Genomic DNA, 12,087 nt, shown 5'->3' on the forward strand with positions numbered 1-12,087 from the left:
TCCTACCTTCCGTAGTGCTGGAGATTCCCCGGGATCTCAGCCCTCACTGGCGAGTCCCTCCCCGCCAACTGTCAAGAGATGCAGGTGAGAAAGGCCCCGTTAGGATCTTCGCTCTGCGTGCACACCTGTCTGTTAGTTTCAGCCCCCTGGGTGCTAAGAAGGCCCTGAGGAACCGATCGATTTTCATGAAAATCCCCTCCTGCCATCACTTCACTGGACTTCAAATCCCACACATTTAGTTCCTCTTACGCCAGGGACGGAAATCTCCACCCAGCCACCCCCACCCCCTGTGGCACATAGGCAATGTGCTGAGCGTCATACCTTACACCACCACTAGGGGAGGACACGCTTTCTCCAGAGGCGGGCTCTGGGCTGGCACTCACAGGAACCATGCCCAGGCCGGCCTGAGGTCAAAGTCCCTGCCTTTAGCCACTACATCATGCCTCCTTGCTGGACCACAGGCCCCAGCCAGGACAGGATAGACCTGCCCTGCCATCTGTGCCACCTCAGCTGCTCGCTCATGTAGGAGACGAAAAAATCCAGATCAAAGTGTTCTGCCACCTAAACATGGCTATTCCCCAAATCATCAATGCTCTTCGAGTTGCGGGTGATGCTGCCTGGGGGTGGGGGGCGGTGTGGACTGGAATGGTCCAGGGGGGCTGCAAAGGCAGTTGCCGACACTGGATCCTGGGTGACAGGCTATAGGACAAAGGTTTTCATTACAAGGGGATGCTCAGTAGTTATTGTGGGGTTTTTCGCCCCCTGAAAAGAGAACCAAAGGCCAGGAGAGTTTGGGAACCTGTCATGCATAAAGCCAGTCAGAAGCAGGCACCCCGACGCCCAGGCACGTTATCCGTGTGGAAAGCATCCCCTTGGTTCTTGCTGCTTCCCTCTTGTGTGGCTCCCTCGTACGTGTGTGCCCAACCCTGGGCAATGAACAGAGCTTCCTATGGGGCTGTGTGTGCACAGCCTCACTTTAAAAGCCCCCAGGGGAGCTTTCTGGGCGACTGCCCTGGAAACACGACTGAGGGTGGTGGTGGTAAGGAGCATCAGAGAGACCCGGGGACGAGGTCCCGGCCACTTAGATGCCCTCAGCCCAAGCCCCATCTCAGAGGGGGTACAAAAGGCCCCAGAGGTGAGGACACTGCTTTAGCATCTGGAGTGCCAGGGCCACGCAGCTCAGCCCAGGAGACACACTGGCCACGGCCTTCCAACTGCCGGAGAGCAGAAAAGGGGGGAAGGTGAGGGGTTGGGTGTGGGAGGTGGGGTAGGCGGGGATTCTATGCTGGAGGGAAGGGCTGGGATCAACCGCCCTCACGTGTACCTGTGGAGGCGGCCACAGAAGCAGGTGGTCTGTGCACTTCCTCAACGGTAAGGACATAGTCAAAACAAAACTAACCTGCCCAGAAAGGCCTGGTGCCACGCGCCGGGCCTCACTTTCCACTTCTGCCCCAAGTTTCTGCTCGCTTTCATGCGGGCCCTTAGAGAGCAAGGAGCCTGCTGGCAGGGGGGCTGAGTGCTTGTGGAAGGCGGTGGGAGAAATATGTGGCAGTCTGCTTCACGAAAGGTGATGGCCTGGGGCTCCCCGTGGGGCAGTTCTTCTGTCCCCAGAGCCCCTCCAAGTTTCCATCACAACCTGAATGGCAGTGGTTCAGGTTCAAGCTCTTTGCAGGGAGAGCCTAAAGGCACACGACTGATGCTTAGTGGGTCCTTTTCGAAGTTCCCAGAAGACCATTGGAGGGAACCCTGTGGGACCGTTGAACGCCGTCGGCGGAAGCCTGGGGAATCGGCAGCAGTGTGAACCCACAGGGCAGGCCCGGGAGTCAGCAAGAACAGGAGCTGTGCTTTTAGGCACCGAGCCTGGATTCAGCAGATGAACGAGCCTCCGTTTGCCTTAACGGTCTGGATTGTCAAAGAGCAGAGAACCAGCCTTTCCCGACTTGGCAGCCCCCTCTGACCTGAAACACCCCTCAGCGTGGGGCTGGCAAGCAAGGGCTGGAGAAGGAAAGCCCCATGTGTGGCTCTGCGCTGGGCTGCTGATGGCAAGGTCAACCGTTACTGTGTGTGGGAGGAGCCCTAGTGGAGTAGTGGTTAAGTACTGGGCTGCTAACCACAAGGTCAGAAGTTCGAAACTACCGGTGGCTCCATGGGAGAAAGACTAGGCTTTCCCCTCCTGTGAAGAGTTGGTCTCGGAGACCCGCAGGGCAGTTCTACTGTATCCTACAGGGTCGCTGTGAGGCGGCATCGGCTCGGTGGCAGTTTGATTTTGTTGTAGCCAATAGGCCATTCCATCACTGCCCTCCCGCCACCTGGGGTGGCTGCTGAAAAGCCCATCCCGACACCTGGCGGCCCAGTGGGGCCCAGCAGACTCCCCTGCGAGGTTGCCAGAGTGAAAGCTTTGCAGGCAAGTATCACCGGGTCTCGCTTGGTGTTCAGGAACCGCCAGTCTCTCAGTTAGCAGCCGAGCGCTTTCCTTAAACACTACATTCCTGACGTAAAACATCAGTCAGCACTGGTGTCCCAGCCTTTCTCTACTTAGTACGCCGATGTACGCACCCCCCTACATGCACTACACGTACACACACTTATGAAATACACAGGTGCTTATTTTACTCCCCAGTCATACCTCAGGTTCAATGTGCCTGGGAAAGAGAGAAGTGGTGAGGTATTTGTATAAGATTCTCATGTCGTCTTGTTCCAATCCGCTCCTGAAACATCAGAAAAGCACTGTTAGACCCCTGGGAATGGCCGCTGCTCCCATAGGGATCTGCCACCTTGGGGACCCACAGGGCAGTTCTATTCAGTCCTCCAGGCCACCGTGAACAGAGCCGACTCAGCAGTGGGGCTTTTTGCAGACTCTGCTGAGCGGGAGGGGCTTTCGCTTTCTCCTCCAGCCCACAGCAGTGACGGCCCTGGAAATGGCAGGCAGGTGACTCAGCCTGCCCAGATGGGATGGGAAATGTCTTCGCTTGCTGCGATCGTCGGGAAAAGGTAGCAGAGGGAAACCAAACAAAGCTGGGGCTGTATGCGCCCCTTCTTTTAGGACACTAGTAGGGTGCCTGGTTAGACAGGAGACAGGCCTGTTTGGATTCTAGAGCTCCCACACACAGCAAAAACAGAACCACCTCAGAAACTCACCGCATTCCAGCCGATGCCGACTCACAGCACCCTATAGCACAGGGCAGAACTGCTCCTGTGGGTGTCCGAGACTGTAACTCTGCATGGGAGCAGAAAGCCTCATCCTTCTCCCAAGGAACAGCTGGTGGTTGCAAACTGCTGACCCTTGTGGTTAGCAGCCCACCGCCTAACCCAGTCCACCAACAGGACTCCTTCCAGAGACTGTGGGTTCAAGCTGACCTTGTGGTTAGCAGCCTAGCTCACAGCCTCCTAGGCCACCAGGGTCACAATGAGACCCGCCGGGCACTGGGGATCTTGGTGTTAATTTCAGGGCAGAGCATCAGAGACAGAGACAGGCTGTGGAGGCCATTCCCTCCTGGCCCCTGCTGTGAGTGCTCAGTCACGGGCGCTCTTACCGGGAACCAGCTCCGGGCCTGCAGGGCGAGGCTGTACACACTGACAGGCTGCGCAGCAACCACAGCTGCTGTCTCTGGGCTGCTGACCCTTGGGTGACACACCAAGCCCTCCATGGTGCTGCCAACACTGCCGCCCTCCAAAAGCCCAGCCACAGCCCCTCCTCTTGGAGTCTGCAGCCTGAAATGCGCCACTGGATATGTGGCGAGACCCTGGAGAGCCACACACAGGACAGCCGGTGCCTGCTGCTGATGTCTTCCTTCCTCTCACTGTCATCAGAAGCCCAATCTTTGAGAGCGGGAAGCCTCATCTCTCCCTCCTCTGAGCAGCTGGTGGTTGCGAACTGCTGACCTTGCAGTTAGTAGCTCAATGCATAACCCACTACACTGCCAGGGCTCTTGTTAACAGACCAGTGTAAACACACTGTTATCTGCACACTTCTCTTTACTGAAGGAGCCTCGGCGGCGTAGAGGTCATATATTGGGCTGCTCACTGCAAGGCCATTTCAAACCCACCAGCAGTCCCGAGAGAGAAAGATGAGGCTTTCTACTTTATCCCGAGTTAGTCTGGGAAACTACCCTGTCCTCCGTCGTGCGTCAGAATGCACTGGATGGCGGGGAGAGTTCTCGCTTTATTGCAGTGGTCTAGGATGGAACAGACACTGCCCCCAGGCCATCTGTCCTCTGACTGGGCCAGCAACGCTACAGTGGCGGGCGAGCCACGCAGTATGAGCTGGGCTGGGACGGACACACAGGACTTGAATGCAAGGGCTTCTTTGAGCAGAGCTGCTGCCAGGAGCAAAGCCTTCAGCGCCTGTGTCAGACCTCCCTCTCTGCCACAAGCTCAGTGGGAGGGAGCCACTCTCTCTGAGAACCACCCTGCTGCCTGAGGTGCCCCTGTGGTTTCCCTGGTCCATCTAAGGGGGTGGCAAGTGCTTAGTATCACAGTCAAACCTGGGGGTGCTCGACTCTTGGGCTGTCAGTGGCTGGTCACTCAGGAGTGGATCACCACTTCTTTCTGCCTCGACTCCCTCAGCCTGGAAGTTCTGCGAAAGCCTACCCACGCTGGGGGGCCCTGCTGGTAGGGAAGATACAGTGGCACAGCCACACACCAGCCACCACAGAGAGACAGACGTCAAGGCACGGGCAGGAAAGTGGTCCGCCCGCACCCTGCCTGTCAAAGGTGCGACACACTCTCAGCCCAGAGTAAGCCGGCCGGCCGAGTTTCTTCTCTCTGCTCCTTGAGTGTCAGCACATTCTCTAGAGCCCTTCTTGTTCTTACAACAAGACTAGGGCACAGTTTGGAAACGGGGGTGGGGACAATTCTCCAACTTAGACAATGCATTTGGCGTCCAGGAGATAACCTCCCCCCACCCCCTAAACTTTAGTTTTAAATGAACGGTATGACAGATTCTTGCTTTCCACACTTGGAGGGCAGGGGCAAATTAGCCACAACCATAAAGACACGATTTGTGGTCTTGCCTGCTGGCTTCTTTCACGGAGCCCACTTCCAACCCGGATCTGAATCAGAATCACCCTGGCTCTGGTTTCAGGACGGCGCCCACAAAGGCAGCCCCAACAGCTTCTGTCACCCCAAGACTTGCTTCTTCCGAGGCGTGCCCCGCAGGGCCACCTACCAGATGAGCTGATCGTTGTAGAGAAAGGCAGTGTACTTGACGATGCTCAGGCTCTCCTCCACGCGGTTAATGAAGGACTGGATTTTCAGGTAGGTCATTTTATCCAATGGGAAGAAGCTGATCCCACCGAAAATGTCCAGCAGGTCACAGGACTGCAGGTGCAGAGTTTGCAGGTACTGCAGGAGGAAGACGAGTGACACACACTCACTGACTGGCCGCCCAGGGCCGCACGCTGACCGCTGGAAAGAGCAAGACTGAGATGTTTATGGTCCAGCCATGCGCAGACAGGGACCAGAGAACGCCAATACCAGCAAGGCGAAGCGCCCGGGCTATTTGAATCCAAAAGCAGGGCCCAGCTCGAGTCTACACAAAGCACAAAGAAGACTGCTAGGGGGGCAGTGGGGGCAGGGGGCGGGGCAGCCTGTGCCTAAGGCGATTCCGGCTCAGAGCAACCCTGAAGGGCAGTCTGCAGAATGACCTTCTCACAGTGGCCAACGGCCACATCAGGCGGCAGCCACGCACGCCCAGGGCTCCTGCAGCACACACCCTCTGATGCCCAGAGCTTCCAGGGGAGGAAGCGCGCGCTCCCTTACTCCTCATTGCTCCGAAACCCAACAGAACAGAGCCGCGCCATGCTCACCAGCCTTCTCCGTCCAAGCCCCTCTAGCCTCTGTATCTGCCCACACGGGACCGACGGGTCTTCCCAGCAGTGTCTCTGCTGCCTTCCTCTCTGACTTGGCTGGGCCGTTCGAGAGGGCAGGGCGGGGCATGGGCAGTCCTCTGGGAGCCCTGCCTGCCTGCTGTCAGGGCGTTTCCTGCAGCCTTTCATCTCACAGGAGCTGGGGTCAGGGTCCTACCTCCGAGGAAGGGGAGGAGGGGCCCTGCGAGCAGCGTGCTCTGGGGAGCTCCTTGGACCAGGAGACTCCGTGGGAGAAAGCCTCCCGGATGGGGCCGGGCCCCTGAGTTTCGGGGGAGAAGGCATTTCTGTCACAGACGAAGAAGGGGTTTGGGAGGGAAAGTAGAGAATTATTCCTCCAAGATCAAGGGACTGTGACCTGAAGCAGGGAGCCCTGGTAGCGCAGGGGGTTGAACCTGCTGGCCAACACCCACACCCACACCCACACCCACACCAGGGTGGTGAGTGCTTCAGTTGGCCGGGCCCTTAAACAGGAGAAAGACGACCAGCCAGAGGGCTCCCCTAGTGCCCCAAGCCTTGGAAATCCGGTGGGGCGGCAGTTCTAGAGCTGTGGGTTGCTAGGAGACAAAATGGAGTCCATGACAGCGCCGGTCAAGAGCAACACAGACCCAACCCAATAACCCAACGTGCAGAGCAAGGACAGCAAGGCTTCGGAGGCACGCCACGCCACGCCACCGCCAGGCGCGTTCCACCCAGAGGTGGTGTCCACAGAAGACCAGGAGCTCTGGTGGGGGCGGGGGCTTACGAGCTGGGCTGACTGCAAGGTCAACAGCTGTTCTGCCAGAGAAAGAGGGCAGCTCCTGGACAGACTGACAGGCAGACACATGGGTGGGGAGGCGCTCCACCCTGCCCCACAGCCACCCGTGAGTCGGAGTGGGCTCAGTGGCACAGGGTTTGTGTTTGGGACACCATCTGTGTGAGGCGGGGAGGGGGGGGTGCCCAGTCCCTTTGGTAGTCTGGGTCTTTGTTGTAAGAGGAAGAAAGCCAGGCTCTCTCTGAGGATCTGCCTGGACATCCCTGAGGCGAGCCAGGCCCGGCAGTGCTTACCCGGTGGAAGAATTTCTCCAGTCTCTCTTTGAGGAGCTTGACCCCGCCATCCTCCATGGCTCTCAGAAACGTGCCATTGAAGAGCTGCCGGACAAAGACAGGCTGGTCAGGCCCCGAGCGCAGGACCCACACGCCCAGTGTGCACCACAAACCACAGAAGTCCAGGATCGGCTCTGGTTCCTTTGACTTCTGCAGGTCTCTATCTCCCACGTTTCCTTGATGTAGTGATTGTGTTTTGAAAGAGGGAAATGGGCTCCCCGCCTCCAAGTTCCAAACAGAAGTAAACACTCTCCTACTTTTCAGGGACGGCAGGGCAGGTCTGAGGGGCTGAAGAGGTGAGGTCATTTGCTCAGGGTCAACGACAGATGAGGGGGCGCAGGTAGGGAACGCAGCCCCTTTTTCCAAGGCCACAGCCGTCGCCTCTCTTTCCCCCCACAGGGCTCCCATACAGAGCTCGCCACGCTGCTGTCATCGTGTGCCTCTGCATCGGCCAGTCACTACGTGCACGATCAGCTGTCACCAGGCTGACCCTGGCTCTGTGTGACCCTGCGTGTGCCAGGGTAGAACTGGGCGACGCGGGGCTTTCAAGAGCTAATTTTCAGCAGCAGCCTGCCAGGCCTTTCTTCTGAGAGGCTCCTAGGTAGACTTGAACCCACCACCATGCAGTTAGCAGCCAAGGGGTTTACCCACCCGTTCCCCAACACTGAGGGAACTCTATAAAAAACAAGCCACTTAAAAAAAGTTAACGGTATGAACCCTCTCTCAGCCCGAGTCAATGCTGACTCACCGCTACCCCCTGTGGGTTTCCAAGACTGTAACTGTTTACAGGAGTAGAAAGTTTAGTCTTTCTCCTGCAGAGCTGCTGCTGGTTTTGAACTGCCGACCACATGGACCGCACTCCAACTTGAAACCACTAAGCCACCAGGGAGCCGGATGGAATAAAAGACCATTTACAATAAGTCCACTTTTTCTGCCCCTCACCTTCCCAGCACAAGGCCTTCTCTTTTCAGGTGACTTCAGCTCATTCAATCCTCTGCTTCCCTTTAAAATATAGGCTATTTACACACAAAATATACCGCCTTCGAGTCAACTGACTCACAGTGACCCTACAGGGCAGGGGAGACCTGCCCCCGAGTTTACAGGACTAAATCTGTAGGGGAGTAGAAAGCCTCCTTTTTCTACAGGGATTAACGTGCACGCCAATCTCAACTCTCGTTTCCAAAGCCCCAGGCCTCCCCTCCTCTGCCTCACGCAGAGACCCAGTCACTTGACAAGCATCAAGGACTAGCAGGCATCTTTACAAGACCCCGAGTGTGTGCGCTGCTGCTGGGAGTGGGGGTTGAGTTGGTCCTCTCTCTGCACGAGAAGGAAGCCCTGCCAAGGACCTGACCCGTCCTCCCTCCACTGCCTGCCACACGGGGGCCCCGGGCTGCAGCGACCAGTTGGTAAATACTCACAGCTGTCGGGCCAGTCCTGACTTGCAGTGGCCCTAGAGTAGGAAGCAGGGCTGCTCCTTAGGGTTTCCAAGACAGTGAATCCCTAGGGGAGCACCCAGCTTCCTCTTTATCCCTGGGAGCAGTTGGTGGGCTTGAACCACTGACCCTGCAGGTCAACGCCAAACCTACGGCTTCCCCAGGGCTCCTGTGCTTCGCTATTCATTATGCGCGCACTTCAGAAAGGCCGGACCACTCACCTTGTACATACTGTAGCACTGCTGTAGCACCGAGCTGTACACCTTGTCCTGCAAACGACACAAACAGCGCTGCTCTTAACCAGGGGAGGGAAGGGGCAGAGGCCTGCTGTGTGGCTGGGGCCTGCTCACTCCTGGCAGAGCCACTTCCTGCTTCTACACTTGGTCCAGCAAGAGTCCAGTGCTGAAGACCAAACCCAATGCTGTCGAGTTGTCTCTGACCCATAGTGACCCTGCAGGCCAGGGCAGGACTGCTCCAAGGGCCTTTGCTGGTGGGTTGGAACAGCTGGCCCTTTGACCAGCACCTAAGCACTTCAACCCCTTCATCAATAGGGCTCCTCTGTCTCCCCAAACAGACAAACAAAACACCAAAATTAAAAACCCACTGACCTCAACTCAATTGTGATGCACATCGACCCTACAGGACAGGGTAGAACTGCCTCATGGGCTTCTGAAACTAACTCTTCACAAGAGTAGAAGGCCCCATCTTCCTCCCAGGGAGCGGCTGGTGGTTTTGAACTGTGGCTCAGGCAGTTAGCAGCCCAACTGGTACCCCACTGTGCTACCACCAGAGCTCCCTTGGGGCCTGGGGCTACCATGCAAAATGAAGCAAACCGGCCAGCACACAGGCAAGCCCAGCTCACAGCACCCAAGAGGGTTTTGGAGGCTGGAGACTCGTCATGAGGGCATTGAAACGGGTAAAGCAGCCAGCCTCATTTTAAGAGGCTTTGAGCACAAGTGACCAGGAGAAGGGCATGGGGCACAGCGCCATTTTCCAACAACCACACAACACAGTCAAAATGCTGCCCCAAACGTTTTAACTTTAATTAAATCCCTCACCAGCTCAGGAGTGCATGTCATCCTGCCCTGAAACGATGGACTAAAGCAGTGGTTCTCGACCTTCCTCACGCCGCAACCCTTTCATACAGTTCCTCCTGTGGTGGTGACTTCCCCCACAACCATAAAATTATTTTCATGCTACTTCATCACTGTCACTTTGCTACTGTGATGAATCGAGCGACCCATGTGAAAGGGCCATTTAACTGACAAAGGGGTTGAGACCCACAGGCTGAGAACCGCTGAACCAAAGAGTAATGCATTACCAACAATTCCTCTTCTTGGTATTCAACAATTGGCTTCCCGTCTTTACTCTGCTTTTCAATGATAGGATTCCGAACAACCTGTAAAGTGGGACATGCTGAAATTACATTTCACTCTAGTTTAAAAGTTTGAGCTCACACTGCCATCGAGCTGATCCCGATGCATAGCAACCCTGAGACAGAGTAGAACTGTCCCTGTGGGTCTCAGAGGCTGTAAGTCTTTGTGGGAGTAGACAGCCTCATCTTTCTCCTGCAGAGCAGCTGGGGGTTTCAAACTGGTGACCTTGTAGCTTAGCAGCCCAAGGTGTAACCCACTATGTCCCAGGGCTCCTTGAAAAATGTGAACCGAGGTACAATTCTAGACATTTTAAGAACTGCCTTAAATACAACCCCCCCAGAAAAAAAGAGGAGCTGATACCAAGGGCTCAATAGAAAGTAAATGTCTAGAAAAGAATGATGGCAACAATATGCCTGATACAACTGACTTATGGATTGTAATAAGAGTTGTGGGGGAGTGCAGAGTGGGGACCCAGGGCCCATCCGAGGGAAATTGGACATCCCCTTGCAGAAGGGCTGCGGGGAGGTGAGGAGCAAATCGGAGTGCAGTGTAGTAACGATGAAATATGCAATTTTCCTCTGATTCTTAAATGCTTCTTCCACCCCACTACCATGATCCCAACTCTACCTTACAAATCCGGCTGGACCAGAGGAGGTACACTGGTGCAGATGGGAACTGGAAATACAGTGAACCCGGGACAGATGAACCCCGCAGGACCAGTGGAGAGAGTGGCAATGGCGGGAGGGTGGAGGGAAGGAGAGGGAGAAAGGGGGAACAGAGGACAAGGTCTACATGTAGCCTCCTCCCTGGGGGACGGACAGCGAAGTGGGTGAGGGAGGCGTGGGATGGGGTAAGAAATGATAAAATAATAATAAATTATAAATTATCGGGGGTTCGGGGGGAGGGGGAGAGAGGAGGAAAAATGAGCTGACACCAGGGGCTCAAGTGGAAAGTGGGTGTCGTAAGAATGAAGTCAACATATGTACTAAATTGCTAGACACAGATGACGTATGTACAGATTGTGATGAGTTGTATGAGTCCCTAATAAAATGATTATTTAAATTAAAAAAAAAAAGTTGTAAGAGCCCCCAATAAAATCATCTTTTAATAAACAAAAACCAAAACCCAGGAGGGAAAAACAAAAACTCCAAGACTCTGTATTGGCTTTAAAATTCCAATCAACTTTATCATCATTATCCTAGTTTTATGAATTCCTAGCAGTAAACACCACTCCTAACTTTACTGTACAACTTCAGAAAGAGAATACTGTAATGTAAATACCATGACCATCCAGAAATTTTCTTCTGGTTCATTGAAGAACTGTCGATTCTTCTGTGTATGTAACGATTTTGCCGGCTTTGAAGGGCTAAAGGTCCTAAAACAGAGGTTAAAGAGCATGTGTGTGGGAGATGCTCCAGGATACACTTGAAGAAGTCTCACTGCCCTTAAAGCGCCTTTGAAGGCCTTACCTTGTAAATTGCACAATAGCTTCGCACAAGCCCACGTTTCTGATTTTTTCATTCTTTTCAACTTCGTTGGGATGATAAAACAAAATTTTGTTTTCTTCCTACAGCGCCAAGAAACAGAAAAACACATTCATTTCAGCAGCTGACAGACTGTACACACAAAATTAAACGCCAACCTCTCCCATCAGAGATGCTTCAAACAACAAGAGGCAAGGCAGACCCGCTTTTTAAAAGGCAAGAATGCTCTGTATCGAATTGTGTGCATATTGTCCGCCAGCGTGCAGATTCCTGTGACATTGTTTTTTAAGTTTCACTTCAGTAGAGTAGCATTAGCCAAATTGTTCTGCAAATGCAATCTTTGGCTTTCTTCCCTGCGGAGGGGTGTGTGTGTGGTGGTGGTGTGTGTGTGTAATCTGCCCACGTCCTTAAAAACACGTCGAGTTGGCACACGTGTCCAGCCCTGATAGTCCTCCCAAATTAAACCCCACAGACAACCTTCCAAAAGACCGTGATTTGCAGCTACTAAAACAGCTCCGGGCACCCGTGGGGTCACGGTCCCCGCCTCAGCGGTAAAACAAAACATAAACCTGCATCGCCTGACATTTGTTTGCTTCTTAGTTTGGGGACGGGGCAGGGGGAGCGGGAGTTCACGAGGGTCCTCCAAGCTTTGAAGCTACGGCACATCACTCGGGCACCGCGCTTCTTTCTCGTCGGGGACTTCCACCCAGTAGCCCAGGCCACGCGCGGCGTGAAGGGCCGGCACCTGGGCCAGGTGAACGCGCCTCGCCGGCCGGCATCAACACTGTCCCACGCCCGGCGCCTTCGGGAAGCCGCGAGTCCCCGCCCCGGCGCCCGGCGGCGT

The 12,087-nt window shown here is 55.0% G+C and overlaps 1 protein-coding gene across 1 annotated transcript in view; it reads right to left on the reverse strand.

Moving 5' to 3' along the window:
* CCZ1 (CCZ1 homolog, vacuolar protein trafficking and biogenesis associated) overlaps positions 1 to 12,087 on the reverse strand; it is a 20,213-nt gene that overhangs the window by 7,168 nt on the left and 958 nt on the right. The window contains exons 2-9 of the mRNA XM_013005411.2: positions 11,229 to 11,326; positions 11,041 to 11,134; positions 9,705 to 9,782; positions 8,605 to 8,652; positions 6,912 to 6,995; positions 5,168 to 5,343; positions 2,627 to 2,708; positions 7 to 68 (exon numbers count right to left, since the gene is read on the reverse strand). Coding sequence (XP_012860865.1) covers positions 7 to 68; positions 2,627 to 2,708; positions 5,168 to 5,343; positions 6,912 to 6,995; positions 8,605 to 8,652; positions 9,705 to 9,782; positions 11,041 to 11,134; positions 11,229 to 11,326 — 722 coding nt within the window. The remainder of the gene's footprint in view (positions 1 to 6; positions 69 to 2,626; positions 2,709 to 5,167; positions 5,344 to 6,911; positions 6,996 to 8,604; positions 8,653 to 9,704; positions 9,783 to 11,040; positions 11,135 to 11,228; positions 11,327 to 12,087) is intronic.

The sequence above is a fragment of the Echinops telfairi genome, unplaced genomic scaffold (assembly GCF_000313985.2).
Source record: "Echinops telfairi isolate 266 unplaced genomic scaffold, ASM31398v2 ScPeMD7_5;HRSCAF=22, whole genome shotgun sequence".
In the NCBI taxonomy this organism is placed as follows: Eukaryota; Metazoa; Chordata; class Mammalia; order Afrosoricida; family Tenrecidae; genus Echinops; species Echinops telfairi.